A 22,562-nucleotide genomic window follows, 5' to 3' on the forward strand; every position below is an offset into this window, starting at 1 on the left:
CTGGGAAGCACTGGGAGGTTACTGGGAGGTTACTGGGAGCACTTTGTGACCCCACCCCCGTGTCCCCGCAGTGACCAAGACCAACCTGTCGGTGCACGAGGACAAGAACCGGGTCCCCTACGTCAAGGTGAGGGGGGGGAGGGGTCCTGGGGGGGCACATCGGGGAGGGGGGAGGGGCGGGGGTCGCTCCGGGGGTGGGGGATGGGCTGGGGTCTCCTCGAGCCCCCCCAGTCACCCCCCCACCCCCCCAGGGCTGCACGGAGCGCTTCGTGTCCAGCCCCGAGGAGATCCTGGACGTGATCGATGAGGGCAAATCCAACCGGCACGTGGCTGTCACCAGTGAGCGACACCGGCGACACCGCGGGGGACAGTGGGGGGCACAGGGGAAACTGGGGGCGCGGGGGGCACGGGGAATATGGGGCACACAGAGGGGGTACACGGGGTGGCACTGGGACATCCATGGCTGTCACCAGTGAGCGACACCAGGGGACACTGCGGGGACACGGTGGGCGTGGGGGACACGGGGGCACTGGGGTCGTGGAGAGACACGGGGACATCGTGGGGGATATGGGGACACTGAAGACAGGGGGGACATGGGGGGACACTGGGGACACTGGGGACACTGGGGACATGGGGGAGACAGGGACATTAGGGACATGGGGGACACTGGAGAGCATGGGGGGATATGGCGACACGGGGACACTGAGGACATTGGGGACAGGGCATGGACAAGGGGGACATGGGGGGCAGGGGAGGCAGGGGGACATGGAGGGATATGGGGGACACTGGGGACACCAGGGACACTGCGAGGACACAGGGACATGGGGACATCACGGGGGCATGGGGGACGTGGGGGGCATAGGGGACATCATGGGGGACATGGGGGACACTGAGGGAGACGGGGGACACTGAGGGCATGGAGGGCACAGGGGGGACATAGGGGGCATGGGGGACATGAGGGGCACTGGGGATAGGACAGGGGAGGGACAAGGGGCACATGGAGATATGGGGGGATATGGGGGGATGGGGACATGCGGGGACACTGGGGACATGGGGAACCCTGGGGATATGAGGACACGTGGACAGCGGAGGGACAAGGGGGACATGGGGGGCATGGGGACACTGAGGACACTGGGGACATGGGAGAACATGAGGACATGGGGACACTGGGGGCACGGGAGGCATGGCTGCATGGAGGGACATGGGGAACATGGGGGGCGTGGGGACACTGGGGGGACACGGGGACGTCATGGGGGATATAGGGGACGCTGAGGACATGGGGGACATGGGGAGCACGGAGGACATGGGGGGCATGGGGGGACATGGAGGGATATGGAGGAACATGGCGGGGGGGGATGGGGTGCAGGGGGACACTGCGGGGTCTCCGGGTGGCGCAGGGGGGCATTGCGGGGTCCCGGAGCTGTTTCGGGGTGCAGGGGGGCACTGCGGGGTCCCGATGCTGTTTTGAGGTGCAGTGCCAGCCCCGGGGCTGTTTCGGGGGGCAGTGCCAGCCCCGTGCCCACACCCGTGCCCCCCCTGTGCCCGCAGACATGAACGAGCACAGCTCTCGGTGTCCGTTTGGGTTGCAGGGGGGCACTGCGGGGTCCCGGTGCTGTTTCGGGGTGCAGGGGGGCACTGCGGGGTCCCGGTGCCCGTTTCGGGGGGCAGTGCCAGCCCCGTGCCCACACCCGTGCCCCCTGTGCCCGCAGACATGAACGAGCACAGCTCCCGCAGCCACAGCATCTTCCTCATCCACATCAAGCAGGAGAACGTGGAGACGGAGCAGAAACTGAGCGGGAAACTCTACCTGGTGGACCTGGCGGGCAGCGAGAAGGTGCGGGCACAAAAAACGGGAACCCCGAAAGTAGGAGGGCACCCCAAAGGTGGGGAACCCCAAAGGGAGGCGCCCTAAATGTGGGGACCCAAAAAGTGGGGGACCCCAAAAAGTGGGGGCACTCCAAAGATAGGGACCCCAAAAGTGGGGGCACCCTAAAGGTGGGAGGGACCCCAAAAGTGGGGGCACCCCAAAAGGGGGGGACATCAGGGGTGGGGACTCCAAATGTGGGGGGAGCGAGAAGGTGGGTGTCGCCAGGGGCCGGTACCCCAAATGTGTGGGCACCCCAATGGTGGGGTACGCCAAATGTGGGGGACCTCAGGGCTGGGGGACCCCAAAAGTGGGGCACCCCAGGGCTGGGGGCACCCCAAAAGTGGGGCACCCCAAAGGGGAGGAAACAAAATGTGGGGGACTCCAAAAGTGGGGCACCCCAAAAGAGGGCACCTCAAATGTAGGGGAAGCCCAAAAGTGGGCACCCCAAAGGTGGGGTACCCCAAATGTGAGGGACCTCAGGGCTGGGGGACCCCAAAAGTGGGGCACCCCAGGGCTGGGGGCACCCCAAAAGTGGAGCACCCCAAAGGGGAGGAAACAAAATGTGGGGGACTCCAAAAGTGGGGCACCCCAAAAGAGGGCACCTCAAATGTAGGGGAAGCCCAAAAGTGGGCACCCCAAAGGTGGGGTACCCCAAATGTGAGGGACCTCAGGGCTGGGGGACCCCAAAAGCGGGGCACCCCAGGGCTGGGGGCACCCCAAAAGTGGAGCACCCCAAAGGGGAAGAAACAAAATGTGGGGGACTCCAAAAGTGGGGCACCCCAAAAGAGGGCACCTCAAATGTAGGGGGAGCCCAAAAGTGGGCACCCCAAAGGTGGGGTACCCCAAATGTGAGGGACCTCAGGGCTGGGGGACCCCAAAAGTGGGGCATCCCAGGGCTGGGGGCACCCCAAAAGTGGAGCACCCCAAAGGGGAGGAAACAAAATGTGGGGGACTCCAAAAGTGGGGCACCCCAAAAGAGGGCACCTCAAATGTAGGGGGAGCCCAAAAGTGGGCACCCCAAAGGTGGGGGCCCCAAATTTGGGGGATTTCAAGGCTGGAGGACCCCAGGGGTGGGTGGACTACAAATGTGAGGGCACCAGGGGTGGGGGCACCCCAAAGATGGGGTACCCCAAATGTTGGGACCCCATAGGTGGGGGCACTGCAGGGGTGGGGGAAAACCAAATGCGGGGATTCCAAAGTGGGGGACACCTCAAAAGTGGGGCACCCCAAATGTGGAGGCACCCCAAATGTGGGGGGACCCCAGAGCTGCAGAAATGCACAGCCGGGGGTGCAGGGGGAAGGGGGGATGGACTGGGGGGGCACTGTGGGGGTGTCCCCCCTGGTGGGTGGAGCTTGGGGGCCTTCATGACATTTTGGGGGGCATTGGGGGGGTGAGAACATTTTGCAGGGGTCCATGGAGTTTGGGGGGATCTTGGGGTTTGGGGGGGTGATTGGAGGGTGGGGGCCTGGGGGGTCTTGGGGGGACTTTGGCGCTCTGTGGGACACTGGGAGGGCGGGGGTCTTGGGGGGACAGTGGGTTTTGGGGGGCCATTGGGGCCATTTTTGGGGCTCAATGGATTTTTTTAGGGCCATCGGGGTTTGGGGCCATTGGGGTTTTTTGGAGCCATTGGGGTTTGGGGCCACTGAGGTTTTTGGGGGCCATTTTTGGGTCATTTGGGTTCTTCATGTTGGGGTTTCGGGGTCAATGGGGCTTTTGGGGCTATTTGGGACATTTTTGGGGCTATTGGGGTTTGGGGTCAGTGGGATTTTTGGGGCCATTTGGGTTCTTTGGGGCTGTTGGGGTTTGAGGTTTTTGGGGTTTGGGGCCATTGAGGGTTTTTGGGGCCATTGGGGCCATTGGGGTTTGGGGTTTTTGGGTGTTGTGGCCATTGGGGTTTGGGGTCAATGGGAGTTTTGGGGCTATTGGGGCCATTTTTGGTGCCATTGGGGTTTGGGGTCAGTGGGATTTTTGGGGCCATTGGGTTTTTTTGGGGGCTGTTGGGGTTTGGGGTTTTTGGGTGTTGTGGCCATTGGGGTTTGGGGTCAATGGGAGTTTTGGGGCTATTGGGGCCATTTTTGGTGCCATTGGGGTTTGGGGTCAGTGGGATTTTTGGGGCCATTGGGTTTTTTTGGGGGCTGTTGGGGTTTGGGGTTTTTTGGGGTTTGGGGCCATTGAGGGTTTTTGGGGCCATTGGGGTTTGGGGTTTTTGGGTGTTGTGGCCATTGGGGTTTGGGGTCAATGGGGTTTGGGGTTTTTGGGGTTTGGGGCCATTGGGGTTTGGGGTCAATGGGATTTGGGGTTTTTGGGGTTTGTGGCCATTGAGGTTTTTTGGGGCCATTGGGGCCATTGGGGCCATCGGGGTTTGGGGTTTTTGGGGTTTGAGGTCAATGGGATTTGGGGTTTTTGGGGATTGTGGCCATTGGGGTTTGGGGTCAATGGGATTTGGGGTTTTTGGGGTTTGGGGCCATTGGGGTTTGAGGCTGTTGCAGCTTGGGGCCATTGGGGTTTGGGCCCATTGGGGTTTCAGGACCGTCAGTCAGGGCGGGGGTCTCTGGGTGCGGGGTGTTGGCACTGGGGGGGATCTCCTGCCTGGTGGGACCCTTGGGTTGGGCTCTGGGGCCATCCCTGTGAGGGGTCCCTGGGGTCGGGGGGCACACGGGGGGTCCCTGAGCCATCCCCCCCCCCCCCCCCCCCTTTCCCAGGTGAGCAAGACGGGCGCTGAGGGGGCCGTGCTGGACGAGGCCAAAAACATCAACAAATCCCTGTCGGCCCTGGGCAACGTCATCTCTGCGCTGGCCGAGGGCACGGTGAGACCCCCGGAGCCCCCCCCGAGCCCCTCGGGGGTCCCCCAGCCCGGGGGTCCTGGGAGAGCCTTGCCCAGCCCCCCCATCCTTCCCCCCCCCCCCCGGGTCTGGGGAAGGGGCGCTCCTGCTGAGCCCCCTCGGGGGTCCTGGGGTGGGGAGACCCCCCTGAGCCCCCCCCGTGTGTCCCACCCTGCTGAGCCCCCTGCAGGGGGACACCCCCCGACCCCCTGTGTCGCCAACCCGAGCCCCTGTCCCCCCTGTGTGTGTCCCCTGTCCCCCGTGTGTGTGTCTCTCTGTCCCCCATGTGTCCCCAACCCGCGCCCCTTGTCCCCCCCGTCCCACTCCCATGTGTCCCCCTGAGCCCCTTGCCCCCTGTTTGTCCCCAACCCACGCCCCTTGTCCCCCGTGTGTGTCCCTGAGCCCGCTGTCCCCATATGTCCCCAACCCCTCCCCCTGTCCCTCTGTCCCCCGTGTCCTCCTGAGCCCCCTGCTCCCCCCATGTCCTCCCGTATTCCCCCGAGCCCTTTGTCCCCCGTGTCCCACTCCCGTGTGTCCCTGATACCCTGTCCCCCTGTGTGTCCCCAACCCGAGCCCCCTGCCCACCCGCTGTCCCCCCGTGTCCCACTCCCGTGTGTGTCCCCTGTCCCCTCGTGTCCCCCCGTGTCTCCCTGAGCCCGCTGTCCCCATATGTCCCCAACCCGAGCCCCCTGCCCCCCGTCCCCCGAGTCCCCTGCCCACCCGCTGTCCCCCGTGTCCCTCCCCCGTGTCCCCCCGGTCCCCGCGGTGGTCCCGGTGCTGAGGCCGCCCCTCCCCCCGCAGAAGGCCTACGTGCCCTATCGCGACAGCAAGATGACGCGGATCCTGCAGGACTCGCTGGGCGGGAACTGCCGCACCACCATGTTCATCTGCTGCTCCCCGTCCAGCTACAACGACCAGGAGACCAAATCCACGCTCATGTTCGGCCAGAGGTGCGCCGGGGGGGGGCCGACACCCCCGAGCCACCCCCAGAGACCCCCCCTGAGACCCCCCCTGAGACCCCCGAGCCCCCCGGGAATGGGGGTGTCCAACCGCAGGCCCCCACACTGCTCCCCGGGTCACCCCGACCCCCCCCAGAGACCCCCCTGAGCCCCCCGAGTCACCCCGAGCCCCCCAGAGACCCCCACACTGCCCCCCGAGTCACCCCGAGCCCACCTAGAGACCCCCACACTGCCCCCCGAGTCACCCCGACCCCCCCCAGAGACCCCCACACTGCCCCCCGAGTCACCCCGAGCCCCCCAGAGACCCCCACACTGCCCCCCGAGTCACCCCGAGCCCACCCAGAGACCCCCACACTGCCCCCCGAGTCACCCCGACCCCCCCCAGAGACCCCCACACTGCCCCCCGAGTCACCCTGAGCCCCCCAAGAGACTCCCCCCTGAGCCCCCCGAGTCACCCTGAGCCCACCCAGAGACCCCCCATAGCCCCTCGAGTCACCCCGAGCCCCCCCAGAGACCCCCCTGAGCCCCCCGAGTAACCCCGAGCCCCCCCAGAGACCCCCACACTGCCCCCCGAGTCACCCTGAGCCCCCCAAGAGACCCCCACACTGCCCATCGAGACACCCCGAGCCCCCCAGAGACCCCCCTGAGCCCCCCGAGTCACCCCGAGCCCCCCCAGAGACCCCCCTGAGCCCCCCGAGTCACCCCGAGCCCACCCAGAGACCCCCCCTGAGCCCCCCGAGACCCCCAGAGCCACCTCGAGCCCCCCGGAGCCCCCTTTAATGGGGGTATCCCCCGAGCCCCCCGAGTTCCCCTGAGCCCCCCGGAATGGGGGTGTCCCCCGAGCCCCCCTGCTGCCCTCCGAGCCCTCCCAGAGCCCCCCGAGCTCCCCCCGGAATGGGGGTGTTCAACCGCACCCCCCCCCGGGTGTCCCCATGGAGCCACCGCCCCCCGCTCCTGCCCAGAGCACCCCGAGAGCCCCCCGAGACCCCCTCGGGGCACCCATGGGGGGCAGCGCACCCCAACAGCGCCCAGCGCACCCCAAATTCACACAGCGCGCCCCAACCGTGCCCACTGCACCCCAAATTCACCCATAGTGTACCATTGCACCCCACCTGCCCCCAGTACGCCCCGACAGTGCCTGCTGCACCCCAAATTCACACAGCGCGCCCCAACCGTGCCCACTGCACCCCAAATTCACACAGCGCACCCCAACAGTGCCCGCTGCACCCCAAATTCACACAGCGCGCCCCAACAGCGCCCAGCGCACCCCAAATTCACACAGCGCACCCCAACCGTGCCCGCTGCACCCCAAATTCACCCATAGTGTACCATTGCACCCCACCTGCCCCCAGTACACCCTGACAGTGCCTGCTGCCCCCCGAATTCACACAGTGCACCTCAACTACACCCAGTGCACCCCGACTGCCCCCAGTGCACCCCAACAGCGCCCGCTGCACCCCAACTTCACCCACGGAGTCCCAGACAAACCCTGGCTGTCCCCGAATTCAGCCGGTGCACCCCAACCTCACCCACTGCACCCCAGCAGCGCCTGCTGCACCCCAACTACACTCAGGGCACCCCCACTGCTCCCAGGGCACCCCAATTTCACCCATGGTGTACCAGCGCACCCCAGCTGCTCCCAGTGCGCCCCAACAGCGCCTTGATGCACCCCGAATTCACCCAGTGCACCCCAACCGAGCCTGCTGCACCCCAACAGCCCCCAGTGCACCCCAACTTCACCCGTGGTGTCCCAGCTGCATCTCAACTGCCCCCAGTGCCCCCCAAGTGCCCCCCTGCACCCCAAATTCACACAGTGCACCCCAACAGTGCCTGCTACACCCCAAATTCACACAGGGCACCCCAACAGCGCCTGCTACACCCCAAATTCACCCATGGAATCTCAGCCACACCCCCACGGCCCCCAGCGCACCCCAACTTCACCCATGGTGTCCCAGCCACACCTTGGCTGCCCCCAGTGCACCCCAAATTCACCCAGTGCCCCCCGAGTGCCCCCTGCACCCCCAGGGGCTGCGCTGGGGTCCCCAGGGCTGGGAGGGGAGGGAGGGAGGGCAGGGGACCCCCCCGGAGTGAAGGGGGGCAGGGGGTGCCAGTTTGGGGGTGCCAGTTTGGGGGTGCCAGCTGAGGGGGCAGGGGGTGCCCATTTCGGGCTGCCAGTTTGGGGGTGCCAGTTTCGGGAGCAGGGGTGCCCATTTCTGGGTGCCAGGTGAGGAGTAGAGGGTGCCAGTTTGGGGGTGCCAGTTTGGGGATGCCAGTTTCGGCAGCCGGGTTCCAGTTTGGGGGTGCCCTGGTGAGAGGATCTGGGTGCCACTTTTGGGGTGCGAGGTTGGGGGTGCCAGTTTGGGGGTGCCAGTTTGGGGGTGCCAGTTTGGGGGTGCCAGTTTTGGGGTGCCAGTTTTGGGGTGCCAGGTGAGGAGGAGTAGAGGCTGCCAGTTTGGGGGTGCCAATTTGGGGGTGCCAGTTTCGGCAGCCGAGTTCCAGTTTGGCGTGCCAGTTTGGGGGTGCCCTGGTGAGAGGATCCGGGTGCCAGTTTTGGGGTGCCAGTTTGGGGTACCAGTTTGGGGGTGCCAGTTTTGGGGTGCCAGTTGAGGTACCAGTTTTGGGGTGCCAGTTTTGGGGGTGCCAGTTTGGGGTGCCAGTTTTGGGGTGCCAGTTTGAGGTACCAGTTTTGGGGTACCAGTTTGGGGGTGCGAGTTTGGGGGTGCGAGTTTGGAGTGCCAGTTTTGGGGTACCAGTTTTGGGGTGCCAGTTTTGGGGTGCGAGTTTGGGGGTGCGAGTTTGGGGTGCCAGTTTTGGGGTACCAGTTTTGGGGGTACCAGTTTTGGGGTGCCAGTTTTGGGGTGCCAGTTTTGGGGGTACCAGTTTTGGGGTGCCAGTTTTGGGGTGCCAGTTTTGGGGTGCCAGTTTGGGGGTGCCAGTTTGGGGGTGCCAGTTTGGGGGTAGCAGTTTTGGGGTACCAGTTTGGGGGTGCCAGTTTTGGGGTACCAGTTTTGGGGGTGCCAGTTTGGGGTGCCAGTTTGGGAGTGCCAGTTTGGGGGTGCCAGTTTGGGGGTGCCAGTTTGGGGTGCCAGTTTGGGGGTACCAGTTTTGGGGTACCAGTTTAGGCGTGCCAGTTTGGGGTGCCAGTTTGGGGGTGCCAGTTTGGGGGTGCCAGTTTTGGGGTGCGAGTTTGGGGTGCCAGTTTGGCGGTGCCAGTTTTGGGGGTGCCAGTTTTGGGGTGCCAGTTTTGGGGTGCCAGTTTGAGGTACCAGTTTTGGGGTGCCAGTTTTGGGGTGCGAGTTTGGGGGTGCGAGTTTTGGGGTGCCAGTTTTGGGGTGCCAGTTTTGGGGTGCGAGTTTAGGGTTGCCAGTTTGGGGTGCCAGTTTTGGGGTGCCAGTTTGGGGGTACCAGTTTTGGGGTACCAGTTTAGGCGTGCCAGTTTGGGGTACCAGTTTTGGGGTGCCAGTTTTGGGGTGCCAGTTTGGGGGTGCCAGTTTGGGGTGCCAGTTTGGGGGTACCAGTTTTGGGGTGCCAGTTTTGGGGTGCCAGTTTGGGGGTGCCAGCTTTGGGGTGCCAGTTTTGGGGTGCGAGTTTAGGGTTGCCAGTTTGGGGTGCCAGTTTTGGGGTGCCAGTTTTGGGGTACCAGTTTTGGGGTGCCAGTTTTGGGATGCCAGTTTTGGGGTGCCTGTTTGGGATGCCAGTTTTGGGGGTGCCAGTTAGGGGGTGCCAGTTTGGGGTGCCAGTTTTGGGTACCAGTTTTGGGGTACCAGTTTTGGGGTGCCAGTTTGGGGGTACCAGTTTTGGGGTGCGAGTTTAGGGTTGCCAGTTTGGGGTGCCAGTTTGGGGGTACCAGTTTTGGGGTACCAGTTTAGGCGTGCCAGTTTGGGGTGCCAGTTTGGGGTGCCAGTTTTGGGGTGCCAGTTTGAGGTATCAGTTTTGGGGTGCCAGTTTGGGGGTGCGAGTTTGGGGATGCGAGTTTAGGGGTACCAGTTTGGGGTGCCAGTTTGGAGGTGCCAGTTTGGGGGTGCCAGCTTTGGGGTGCCAGTTTTGGGGTGCGAGTTTAGGGTTACCAGTTTGGGGTGCCAGTTTTGGGGTGCCAGTTTTGGGGTACCAGTTTTGGGGTGCCAGTTTTGGGGTGCCAGTTTGGGGGTGCCAGCTTTGGGGTGCCAGTTTGGGATGCCAGTTTTGGGGGTGCCAGTTAGGGGGTGCCAGTTTGGGGTGCCAGTTTTGGGTACCAGTTTTGGGGTACCAGTTTTGGGGTGCCAGTTGTGGGGTGCCAGTTTTGGGGTGCGAGTTTGGGGGTGCGAATTTAGGGGTACCAGTTTTGGGGTGCCAGTTTTGGGGTGCCAGTTTGGGGTGCCAGTTTTGGGGTGCCAGTTTTGGGGTACCAGTTTTGGGGTGCCAGTTTTGGTGTGCCAGTTTGGAGGTGCCAGTTTGGGGGTGCCAGCTTTGGGGTGCCTGTTTTGGGGTGCGAGTTTAGGGTTGCCAGTTTGGGGTGCCAGTTTTGGGGTGCCTGTTTGGGATGCCAGTTTTGGGGTGCCAGTTAGGGGGTGCCAGTTTGGGGTGCCAGTTTTGGGTACCAGTTTTGGGGTACCAGTTTTGGGGTGCCAGTTTTGGGGTGCCAGTTGTGGGGTGCCAGTTGTGGGGTGCCAGTTTTGGGGTGCGAGTTTGGGGGTGCCAGTTTTGGGGTACCAGTTTTGGGGTGCCAGTTTGGGGTGCCAGTTTTGGGGTGCCAGTTTGGAGGTGCCAGTTTGGGGGTGCCAGCTTTGGGGTGCCTGTTTTGGGGTGCGAGTTTAGGGTTGCCAGTTTGGGGTGCCAGTTTTGGGATGCCAGTTTTGCGATGCCAGTTTTGGGGTGCCAGTTTTGGGGTGCCAGTTTTGGGGTGCCAGTTTGGAGTGCCAGTTTTGGGGTGCCAGCTTTGGGGTGCCTGTTTTGGGGTGCGAGTTTAGGGTTGCCAGTTTGGGGTGCCAGTTTTGGGGTGCCAGTTTTGGGGTACCAGTTTTGGGGTGCCAGTTTTAGGATGCCAGTTTTGGGGTGCCTGTTTGGGATGCCAGTTTTGGGGTGCCAGTTTTGGGGTGCGAGTTTGGGGGTGCCAGTTTTGGGGTACCAGTTTTGGGGTGCCAGTTTTGGGGTGCCAGTTTTGGGGTGCCAGTTTGGAGGTGCCAGTTTGGGGGTGCCAGCTTTGGGGTGCCTGTTTTGGGGTGCCAGTTGTGGGGTGCCAGTTTTGGGGTGCGAGTTTGGGGGTGCCAGTTTTGGGGTGCCAGTTTGGGGGTGCCAGTTTGGGGTGCCTGTTTTGGGGTGCCTGTTTGGGATGCCAGTTTTGGGGTGCCAGTTAGGGGGTGCCAGTTTGGGGTACCAGTTTTGGGGTGCCAGTTTGGGGTGCCAGTTGTGGGGTGCCAGTTTGAGGTACCAGTTTTGGGGTGCCAGTTTTGGGGTGCGAGTTTAGGGGTACCAGTTTTGGGGTGCCAGTTGTGGGGTGCCTGTTTTGGGGTGCGAGTTTAGGGTTGCCAGTTTGGGGTGCCAGTTTTGGGGTGTGAGTTTGGGGGTACCAGTTTTGGGGTGCCAGTTTTAGGGTGCCAGTTTGGGGGTGCCAGTTTGGGGGTGCCAGCTTTGGGGTGCCCGCAGGGCCAAGACCATCAAGAACACGGCCTCGGTGAACCTGGAGCTCACGGCCGAGCAGTGGAAGAAGAAATTCGAGAAGGAGAAGGAGAAGAACAAAGCGCTGAGAGAGAGCCTGGCCCGGCTGGAGGCGGAGCTGAGCCGCTGGAGGAGCGGTGAGGGCACCCCCAAAATGGGGGGGCACCGAAAGTGAGGGCAGCCCAAAAATGGGGGCACCCCAAAAATGGGGGAACCCCTAAAATGGGGGGGCACCGAAAATGGGGGCACCCCCAAAATGGAGGGCACCCCGAAAATGGGGGCACCCCGAAAGTGAGGGCAGCCCAAAAATGGGGGCACCCCAAAAATGGGGGAACCCCTAAAATGGGGGGGCACCGAAAATGGGGGCACCCCGAAAATGGGGGAACCCCTAAAATGGGGGGGCACCGAAAATGGGGGCACCCCGAAAATGGAGGGCACCCTGAAAATGGGGGAACCCCGAAAATGGGGGCATCTCCAAAAATGGGGGAACCCCGAAAATGGGGGGGCACCGAAAATGGGGGCACCCCCGAAATGGGGCACCCCCAAAATGGGGGCACCCTGAAAATGGAGGCACCCCGAAAATGAGGGCACCCCCAAAATGGAGGGCACCCCGAAAATGGGGGGGCACCGAAAATGGGGGAACCCAAAAATGGGGGGGCACCGAAAATGGGGGCACCCCAAAAATGGGGGGGCACCGAAAATGGGGGTGGCACCCTGAAAATGGGGGGGCACCGAAAATGGGGGCACCCCGAAAATGGGGGCACCCCAAAAATGGAGAGCACCCCGAAAATGGGGGCACCCCCAAAATGGGGGCACCCTCAAAAATAGGTGGGCACCGAGATTGGGGGCACCCCGAGAGCTATGGGGGACCCTGGGGCACCCCGAGAGCTGGGGAGGCACCCCGAGATTGCGGGGACAGCCCGACATCTGGGGGGGACCCTGGGGCACCCCACTGGCCCCCAGCCCCGCTGGGGAAACTGAGGCACAGTCTGCCCCATGGGGGGGCACCCTGGGACCGGGAGGGCCATCAGGAGATGTGGGGGGACCCCAAAGGGAGAGGGACCCCAATTGTGGGAAGGGGATCCCAAGTCTGGGCAGGGAGGAGACCCCAGGAGATGTGGGAAGGGCCCCCAAATACTGGAGGGGACCCCAACTGCGGGGAGGGGACCCCAAGTCTGGGGAGGAACCCCAGCCATGGGGAGGGACCCCAGATGTGGGAAGGGGACCCCAAAAGCCCCCAGTGGAGACCTCGAGGCCACGTCCTTCATTGAAGGAGGCTGAGCTGGGAGGGGACCCCAACCCCTGGGGCACCCCGAGATCCGGAATGGGGTCCCCAGCCCTGGGGACACCCCGAGATTCGGGGGCTCCCCCACCCTGGGCACACCCCGAGATCCGGAACAGGGACCCCACCCCAGAGATACCCGGAGATCGGGGGTGCCCCCAGCCCTGGGACACCCCACAATCGGGGAGACCCCACCCCAGGGACACCCCGAGATCCTGGGGTATCCCCACCCTTAGGGCACCCCGAGACTGGGGGGACCCTCACCCCTGGGACACCCCGAGATCGGGGGTACCTCACTCCTGAAGGGCACCCCAAAATCGGGGGGTACCCCATCCCTCGAGGGGGTCTCTGAGGCCGTGCCCCCCCTGCCCAGGCGAGGCCGTGCCCGAGACCGAGCAGCTGAGCGAGGCCGAGGCGGGCACGGGGCCGGGCGAGGGCCCGGGGGGCGCCCCCGAGGAGCCCCCCCTGAACGACAACAGCTCCTCCATCGTCATCCACATCTCGGACGAGGAGCGCCACAAGTACGAGGAGGAGATCCGCAAGCTCTACAAGCAGCTGGACGACAAGGTGGGGACCCCCGGCACAGAGGGGACCCCCCGGAGCTGCCAGGGACCCCCCAGACCTGACAGGGACCCCCAACAGCCCTGAGAGCCCCAGGACACCCGGGGACATCCCAGTGTGCCCAGCAGCCCCCAGAGCCTCAGCGTGGCGGGACTGGGAGCCCCTGTTAGCTCCCAGTGCCCCCCAATTCCCCCCAGTTCCTCCCAGTTCCCCCTAATTTCCCCCTGGCAGCTCCCAGTTCCCCCTGGCAGTTCCCAGTTCTGCCCAGTTCCCGCCTGGCAGCTCCCAGTGCCCCCCACTTCCCCCAGTTGCCCCCAGATCCCCCTTGCCAGTTCCCAGTTCCCCCAGTTTCCTCCTGGCGGTTCCCTGTTCCCCTCAGTTTCCCCCCAGTTCCCCCCACTTCCCCCCAGTTCCCCCTAATTTCCCCCTGGCAGCTCCCAGTTCCCTCTGGCAGTTCCCAGTTCTGCCCAGTTCCCGCCTGGCAGTTCCCAGTGCACCCCAGTTCTCCCCAGTTCCCCCTGGCAGTTCCCAGTTCCCCCCAGTTCCCCCAGTTGCCCCGAGATCCCCCTTGGCAGCTCCCAGTGCCCCCCAGTTCCCACCTGGCAGTTCCCAGTTCCCCCAGTTCCCCCCTGGCAGTTCCCAGTTCCCCCAGTTCCCCCTTGGCCGCTCCCAGTGCCCCCCAGTTCCCTCCTGGCAGTTCCCAGTTCTGCCCAGTTCCCCCAGTTCCCCCTGGCAGTTCCCAGTGCCCCCCAGTTCCCACCTGGCAGTTCCCAGTTCCCCGAGTTCCCCCAGTTCCCCCTGGCAGTTCCCAGTGCCCCCCAGTTCCCTCCTGGCAGCTCCCAGTTCTGCCCAGTTCCCCCTGGCAGTTCCCAGTTCCCCCCAGTTCCCCCTGGCAGTTCCCAGTTCCCCCCAGTTCCCCCAGTTTCCTCCTGGCGGTTCCCAGCTCCCCTCAGTTTCCCTCCAGTTCCCCTCAGATCCCCCCAGTTCCCCCCAGCCCCCCGGTGACCCCTGTGCCCCCCTGTCCCCCCCTGTCCCCCCAGGATGACGAGATCAACCAGCAGAGTCAGATCATGGAGAAGCTCAAGCAGCAAATGCTGGACCAGGAGGAGGTGAGGGCCCTGCCCCTCCCCCCCCCCCTCGTGAGACCCCCTCTGTGTGACCCCCCCCGGACCCCCCCAGGGCCTGGGACCCCCCCGGGACCCCCATTGTGACCCCAGGCTGACTCTGCCGCTTTGGGACTGGCCCCCGGGACCCCCCATGACCTCTCAAACCCCCCCAGGACCCTGAACCTCTGCCCCTGCACCTCTGGGTCTCCTGGGGGACCCTCCCATGACCTCTGGGACCCCCACCCTGACCCCTGGGACCTCACCATGACCTCTGGGACCCCCACCATGACCCTTGGGATACCCACCGTGACCCCTGGGACCTCACCATGACCCCTGGGACCCCCACCATGACCCTTGGGATACCCACCGTGACCCGTGGGACCTCACCATGACTTCTGGGACTCTGATCCCTGGGACTCCCACTCACAGCCCCCTGTGCCCCCCACCATGACCCCTGGGACTCCCACTCTGACCTCATTGACCACACCATGACCCCTGGGACCCCCACCATGACCCCTGGGACTCCCACCATGACCCCTGGGATGCCCACCATGACCCTTGGGATACTCACCATGACCCCTGGGACCCCTGCCCTGACCCCTGGGACCCCCACCATGACCCTTGGGACCCCCACCATGACCCCTGGGACCCCCACCATGACCCTTGGGACCCTCACCATGACCCCTGGGACCCCTGCCCTGATCCCTGGGACCCCCACCATGACCCCTGGGACCCCCACCATGACCCCTGGGACCTCACCATGACTTCTGGGACCCCCACCCCGACCCCTGGGATGCCCACCATGACCTGTGGGACCCCCACTCTGATCCTTGTGTCCCCACCAAGACCCTTGGGATGCCCACCATGACCCCTGGGACCCCCACTCTAATCCCTGGGACCCCCACCATGACCCCTGGGCCCCTCTGAGCCCCCCACTGTGCCCCCAACCATGACCCCTGGGACCCCCACCATGACCCCTGGGACCCCTGCCCCGATCCCTGGCATGCCCACCATGACCCCCGAGACCCAATCATGACTCCGGGGACCCCTAAACTGATCCTTGGGACCCCCACTATGACCCCTGGGACTCCCACCATGACCCCTGGGATGCCCACCGTGACCCTTGGGATACTCACCATGACCCCTGGGACCCCTGCCCTGATCCCTGGGATGCCCACCATGACCTCTCAGACCCCCACTCTGATCCCTGGGACCCTGTCATGACACGTGGGACCCCCGCTCTGATGCTTGGCATGCCCACCAAGATTCCTGGGACCCCCACTCTAATCCCTGGGACCCCCACCATGACCCCAGGGCCCCTCTGGGCCCCCAACTCCGATTGCTGGAATGCCCACCATGACCTCTCAGACCCCCACTCTGATCCCTGGCATGCCCACCGTGACCCCTGAGATCCAATCATGACTCCTGGGACCCCTGCCCTGATCCCTGGGACCCCCACCATGACCCCCAAGACCCAATCATGACTCCGGGGACCCCTAAACTGATTCTTGGGACCCCCACTATGACCCCTGGGACTCCCACCATGACCCCTGGGATGCCCACCGTGACCCTTGGGATACTCACCATGACCCCTGGGACCCCCACCATGACCCTTGGGATACCCACCATGACCCCTGGGACCCCTGCCCTGATCCCTGGGACCCCCACCATGACCCCTGGGACCCCCACCATGACCCCTGGGACCCCCACCATGACCCTTGGGATACCCACCGTGACCCCTGGGACCCCTGCCCTGATCCCTGGGACCCCCACCATGACCTGTAGGACCCTCCACCATGACCCCTGGCATGCCCGCCGTGACCCCTGAGACCCTCCCATGACCTCTGGGACCCCACCATGACCCCAGGGCCCCTCTGGGTCCCCCACTCTGCCCCCTGTGCCCCCCCGTGACCCGGTGCCCGGTGCCCGGGGCAGGTGCTGGCGGCGGCGCGGGGCGGGGGCGAGGCTGCCCGCCGGGAGCTGGCGGCGCTGCGGGCCGAGCACGGCGCGGCGCGGGCCGAGGTCACCGAGGTGCTGGCGGCGCTCGAGGAGCTCGCCCGGAGCTACGACCGCAAGGCCCAGGAGGCCGAGGACACCGGCAGGCACAACCGGCGGCTGGCGGACGAGCTGGCCCGCACCGAGGTGGGGACACCGGGACGGACAGAGGGACAGCGGGACAGACAGCGGGACAGACAGCGGGACAGACAGTGGGACACTGGGACGCACACCGGGACACTGGGACGGACATCGGGACACCGGGACAGACAGCGGGACAGACAGCGGGACACTGGGACGCACACCGGGACACTGGGACAGACACCAGGACACCGGGACAGACAGGGGGTCAGGGGCACCGGGAGGCACAACCGGCGGCTGGCAGATGAGCTGGCCTGCACCGAGGTGGGGACACAGGGATGGACAGCGGGACACCAGGACAGACAGCGGGACAGACAGTGGGACACAGGAACAGCCTGGGACACTGGGATGGACACCAGGACAGACACTGGGACACTGGGACAGACAGTGGGACACAGGAACAGCCTGGGACACTGGGATGGACACCAGGACAGACACTGGGACACTGGGACAGACAGTGGGACACAGGAACAGCCTGGGACACTGCGATGGACACCAGGACAGACAGCGGGACACAGGGACAGACACCGGGACTGACAGTGGGACACCAGGACACCGAGACAGACACTGGGACACAGGAACAGTCCGGGACACTGGGACGGACACCAGGACAGACACTGGGATACTGGGACAGACAGCGGGACAGTCACCGGGACAGACCACAGGGTCAGGGACACTGGGACACCGGGACAGGCGAGGGGCCAGGGACACCGGGACAGACACCGGGAGAGACACCGGGACAGGCTGAACTGCCACAGGGACACTGGGACAGACGCCAGGACAGACACCGGGACAGACAGCAGGACACTGGGGGACCAGGGACACCAGGACAGACGCCGGGACACCAGCACAGACAGGGGGCTAGGGACACCGGGAGGCACAACCGCCCTCTGGCCAATGAGCTGGTCCACACCAAGGTGGGGACACCGGGACGGACAGCGGGACACTGGGACACCGGGATGGACACTGGGACACTGTGACAGTCCGGGACACTGGGACAGACATGGGGACAGCCCAGGACAGCCACCAGGGCATCCACTGGGACACTGGGACAGACATCAGGACAGACAGCAGGACACCGGGACAGACCACAGGATCAGGGACACCGGGACAGACACCGGGACAGACACCGGGACAGACAGCAGGACACCGGGACAGGCAGGACAGCCTGCGGGGCCACAACCCCACTGGAAAACCCACACGGAGCCCATCGGGACCCTCACCCTCTGCCACAGCCCCCCCAAAGCCCCCGGCCCCAAACTGGGACTCTCAGCCCCAAACTGGGACGCTGGGCTGGGAGCCAGGGACACCCCAAAACAGGAGCCCCAGACTGGGGAGCCCCCAAACCCCAAACTGGACCCTAAGCAGGGGGCACCCCCTACCCTCCAGCCACACCCCAAAATGAGATTGCCTCAAACCAGTGCCCAAACTGGGAACCCAGCCCTGAACTGGGGTGCCAGGCTGGGTGCTCCCCTCGGGTGGGACCTTGGGGTGCCAGGGCTGGTGCCAGGGTGGTGGTTTCAGGGTTCCTGAGGGGCACTGGGGGTGCCAGGATGGGCGGTACTGGGTGGTACTGGGCAGTACTGAGCGGTACTGGGCGGTACTGGGCAGTACTGGTGGTACTGGGCAGTACTGGGCGGTACTGGTGGTACTGGGTGGCACTGGGTGGCACTGGGCGGTACTGGGCGGTACTGGGAGACACTGGGAGGTACTGGGCAGCACTGGGCGGTACTGGGGTGTGCCAGGGCGTGCTGAGGGTGCCCAGTGTGGGTACCCGGGCAGCGGGGGCTCAGGCAGGGGCAGCTGGGGCACAGGATGTGCTGGGTGTGAGGGCACAGGGGATGCCAGGGCTGTCGGGGGGCACAGAGGGCACAGGGGGCACAGGGGCTGCCAGGTCTGTCAGGGACAGCAGCGAGGGGCACAGGGGGCACAGGGGGTGCCCGGCACTGTTGGGGTGCTCATGTGCGGGGGTGCCCGGGAGGTGCCACAGGATGTCCCGGCTGTGCCCTGGTAGCCCGGGGGCACCAGGGGGTGGCGGTGCCGCTGTCCGCGGTGCCAGCCCTGTCACTGTCGCTGTCCCTGGTGCCAGCCCAGCCCTGTCACTGTCGCTGTCGCTGTCCCCGGTGCCAGCCCTGTCGCTGTCGCTGTCCGCGGTGCCAGCCCAGCCCTGTCACTGTCGCTGTCGCTGTCCCCGGTGCCAGCCCTGTCACTGTCGCTGTCCCCGGTGCCAGCCCTGTCACTGTCACTGTCGCTGTCCCCGGTGCCAGCCCTGTCGCTGTCGCTGTCCGCGGTGCCAGCCCAGCCCTGTCACTGTCGCTGTCCCCGGTGCCAGCCCAGCCCTGTCACTGTCGCTGTCCCCGGTGCCAGCCCTGTCACTGTCGCAGGCCACCACGCTGTCGCTGGAGTCGGAGCTGTCGCGGGCACGGGAGCTCGGGGGGCAGCAGCGGCGCCGCGCGGCCGAGGTGCTCAACGGGCTCCTGAGGGACCTGAGCGAGCTCAGCGCCCTCGTGGGCAGCGGCGACATCAAACTGGTGAGGGCACCGGGGCACGGGGGGCACGGGGGGGCACGGGGGGCATGGGGGCATGAGGGGCATGGGGGCATGGGGGCATGAGGGGCATGGGGGGCACGGAGGGCACAAGGTGGAAGGGGTGGGGTTCTGTGCCCTGTGGGACGTGCCCCTGCCGTGCCCTCCCCACGTGTGGGGTGTCCCTGCCATGCCTGTGCCATGCTGTGCCACGCTGTGGCTGTGCCATGCAGTGCCCACGGCAGAGCCGTGCCATGTCACACCCAGCTGTGTCGTGCCCATCCCGTGTCCCTTCCATGCCCATTCCGTGCCCATTCTGTGCCCATTCCATGTCCCCGTGATGCCCGTGCCACCACACCCCTGTGAGTGCCACACCCGCCCCGTGCCAGGCGGTGCTGCCTGTGCCATGCCATGCCCATGACTTGCCAGTGCCATGCCCCTGCACTGCCCATGTCATCCCCCGTGTGTGCTGTCCCGTGCCACGCCGTGCCCGAGACATTCCTGCACCATTCAGTGCCATGCTGTGCTGTGCTGTGCCATGCCCATGCCATGCTGTACCTGAGTGTGGTACACACCTGTGCCATGCTGTGCCGCGCCATACTCATGCCATGCCATGCCATGCCATGCCATGCCATGCCATGCCATGCCATGCCATGCCTTGCCATTCCTGTGCTGTGCTGTGCCGTGCCATACCCATGCTGTGCTGTGCCACGCCGTGATGTGCCATGCCATGCCATACCCACACTCTGCCATGTTGTGCCATTCCTGTGCCATGCCATACCCACACTGTGCCATTCCTGTGCCCGCTGCCCTGCCATGCCGTGCTGTACCGTGCCATACCATGCCATACCCACACTGTGCCCTGCTGTGCCATGCTGTGCCATACCCACACTGTGCCCTGCTGTGCCATGCGGTACCCTGCCGTGCCATACCCACACTGTGCCATGCCATGCCACGCTGTGCCGTATTGTGCCGTGCCATACCCACACTGTGCCCTGCTGTGCTGTGCCATGCCATACCCACACTGTGCCCTGCCGTGCCATGCCGTGCCATACCCACACTGTGCCATGCCATGCCATGCTGTGCCGTATTGTGCTGTGCCATGCCATACCCACACTGTGCCCTGCCGTGCCATGCCGTGCCATACCCACACTGTGCCCTGCTGTGCCCTGCGGTGCCAGCCGGTGGAGGTGAGCGGTGCCATCGAGGAGGAGTTCGCCGTTGCCCGGCTCTACATCAGCAAGATCAAGTCGGAGGTGAAGTCGGTGGTGAAGCGCTGCCGGCAGTTGGAGAACCTGCAGGTGGAGTGCCACCGCAAGCTGGAGGTGACGGGCAGAGAGCTGTCCTCATGCCAGCTGCTCATCTCCCAGGTGTGCCAGGGTGGGCAGGGCACTGCCAGGGGACTCTGGGTCCGGGGGCACAGGGGTTTGTGTCTCTGGGATTTGGTGGCACAGGGTTTGGTGGCTCCAGGATCTGGTGGCACAGGGTTTTGTGTCCCTGGGGTTTGGTGACACCACGGCCTGACAGCTCCAGGGTTTGGCAGCTCAAAGCTTTGGTGGCCCCAGAGTTTGGTGGCCTGGGGGTTCTGTGACGCAGGTTTTGATGGCCTCAGAATTTGGTGGCTCCAGGGTTTGGTGGCACAAGGTTTTGTGTCCCTCGGATTTGGTGACACCAGGGTCTGGCAGCTCCAGGGTTTGGCAGCTCCAAAGTTTGGCAGCTGAAAGCTTTGGTGGCCCCAGAATTAGGTGGCCCCAGGGCTCTGTGACCCAGGTTTTGGTGGCCCAAGGTTTAGTGGCTCCACGGTCTGGTGGCCCAAGGTTTAGTGGCTCTGTGATTTGGTGACTCAAGGTTTCGTGTCCCTGGGATTTGGTGACACCAGGGTTTGACAGCTCCAAGGTTTGGTGGCCCCAGAATTTGATGACCTGAAGGTCTGTGACCCAGGTTTTGGTGTCCCCAGACTTTGGTGGCCTGGGGGTTCTGTGACTCAGGGTTTGGTGGCCCAAGGTTTAGTGGCTCCAGGGTTTGGTGGCACAGGGTTTTGTGTCCCTGGGGTTTGGTGACACCAGGGTCTGGCAGCTCCAGGGTTTGGCAGTTCCAAGGTTTGCCAGCTGAAGGCTTTGGTGGCCGCAGAATTAGGTGGCCTGGGGTTCTGTGACACAGGTTTTGGTGGCCCAAGGTTTAGCAGCTCAGGGTTTGGTGGCTCCAGGGTCTGGTGGCACAGGGCTTTGTGTCCCTGGGGTTTGGTGACACCACGGCCTGACAGCTCCAGGGTTTGGCAGCTCAAAGCTTTGGTGGCCCCAGAGTTTGGTGGCCCCAGGGCTCTGTGACCCAGGTTTTGGTGGCCCAAGGTTTAGTGGCTCCAGGGTTTGGTGGCTCAGAATTTTGTGTCCCTGGGATTTGGTGACACCAAGGCTTGGTGGCTCTGAGGTTTGACAGCTGAAAGCTTTGGTGTCCCCAGAATTTGGTGACCATGGGGTTCTGTGACCCAGCTGCTGGTGGCTTCAGGGTTTGGTGGCCTGGTTGTTCCGTGACCCAGGGTTTGGTGGCCCCCGAGTTCGGTTTCACTGGGGTTGGGTCACGCTGGATTTCTCAGCCCTGGGTTTGGTGGCACCAGAATTTATTGGTCCAAGGGTTTGGTGGCCCTGCATTTGGTGACCCCAGGGTTCAGGGGTCCTGGAGTTTGGGGACCCAGGGTTTGGTTTCCCTGGGGTTTGGTGACCCTGGATTTCTCAGCCTGGGTTTGATGGAACCAGAGTTTATTGGTCCAAGGGTTTGGTGACCCCAGGGTTCAGTGAGCCTGGAGTTTGGGGACCCAGGGTTTGGTGACCTGGGGGTTGGACTCCCCTGGGGGTTTGGGGACCCAGGGTTTGGTGGCCCAGGATTTGGGGACCCAGGGTTTGGTGCCTTGGGGGTTTGGTGACCTGGGGGTTTGACTCCCCTGGGCTGGGGGTTTGGTGGCTCTGGCCGTGCCATTGGGGGTGGCCTGGAGATTTTGGGGGGACATTCCTGCGGCTCTCGGGGTCAGGTGCCCCTGGGGGCCTTGGGGGCCACCCGGGGTGGTCCTGGGGCTGGGGGCTGCCAGGGTGGTGCCCCGCGGGTGTTGGGGGATGCTGTGGTGCAGGGTGGGCACCGGGAGCGGGGTGGGCACGGGGAGAGGGACAGGCACCAGGAGTGGGGCGGGCACCGGGAGCGGGGTGGGCACCGGGAGTGGAATGGGCACCAGGAGCAGGGTGGACACCGGGAGCGGGGTGGGCACGGGCAGCGGGATGGGCACGGGGAGCGGTGTGCCCGCGGGTGTTGGGCGATGTTGCAGGGTGGGCACCGGGAGCGGGGCCGGCACCGGGAGCGGGATGGGCACGGGGAGCGGGGTGCCCGCGCGGGCCGGGGGTGCCGGTGCCCCCGGCCGAGGCTGAGGCGGTGCCGGTGCCGCTGCAGCACGAGGCCAAGATCCGCTCGCTGACCGAGTACGCGCAGAGCCTGGAGCTGCGCAAGCGGCACCTGGAGGAGGCGCACGACGCGCTCGGGGAGGAGCTGGCGAGGCTGCAGGCGCAGGGTGGGGGCACGGGGGGGCGCGGGGACACTGCGGGGGGCACGGGGCGCTCGGGGGGCTCGGGGGCCACGGGCGACGCGGGACAGTGTGGGGGCAAGGGGGGCACGGGAGGGTTCGGG

At 64.9% G+C, this 22,562-nt stretch overlaps 1 protein-coding gene across 6 annotated transcripts in view; it reads left to right on the forward strand.

Annotated features, from left to right (window-relative positions):
* KIF5A (kinesin family member 5A) overlaps positions 1 to 22,562 on the forward strand; it is a 40,068-nt gene that overhangs the window by 6,124 nt on the left and 11,382 nt on the right. For all 6 annotated transcript variants that reach the window (XM_058042045.1, XM_058042044.1, XM_058042046.1 and 3 more), the window contains exons 6-17: positions 72 to 127; positions 252 to 339; positions 1,710 to 1,834; positions 4,571 to 4,675; positions 5,492 to 5,640; positions 11,272 to 11,420; positions 12,939 to 13,132; positions 14,167 to 14,235; positions 16,168 to 16,374; positions 18,753 to 18,899; positions 20,075 to 20,263; positions 22,329 to 22,446. In XM_058042045.1, the coding sequence (XP_057898028.1) occupies positions 72 to 127; positions 252 to 339; positions 1,710 to 1,834; positions 4,571 to 4,675; positions 5,492 to 5,640; positions 11,272 to 11,420; positions 12,939 to 13,132; positions 14,167 to 14,235; positions 16,168 to 16,374; positions 18,753 to 18,899; positions 20,075 to 20,263; positions 22,329 to 22,446 (1,596 nt within the window). The remainder of the gene's footprint in view (positions 1 to 71; positions 128 to 251; positions 340 to 1,709; positions 1,835 to 4,570; positions 4,676 to 5,491; positions 5,641 to 11,271; positions 11,421 to 12,938; positions 13,133 to 14,166; positions 14,236 to 16,167; positions 16,375 to 18,752; positions 18,900 to 20,074; positions 20,264 to 22,328; positions 22,447 to 22,562) is intronic.

Source organism: Melospiza georgiana, chromosome 29 (assembly GCF_028018845.1).
Source record: "Melospiza georgiana isolate bMelGeo1 chromosome 29, bMelGeo1.pri, whole genome shotgun sequence".
Classification (NCBI taxonomy): domain Eukaryota; kingdom Metazoa; phylum Chordata; class Aves; order Passeriformes; family Passerellidae; genus Melospiza; species Melospiza georgiana.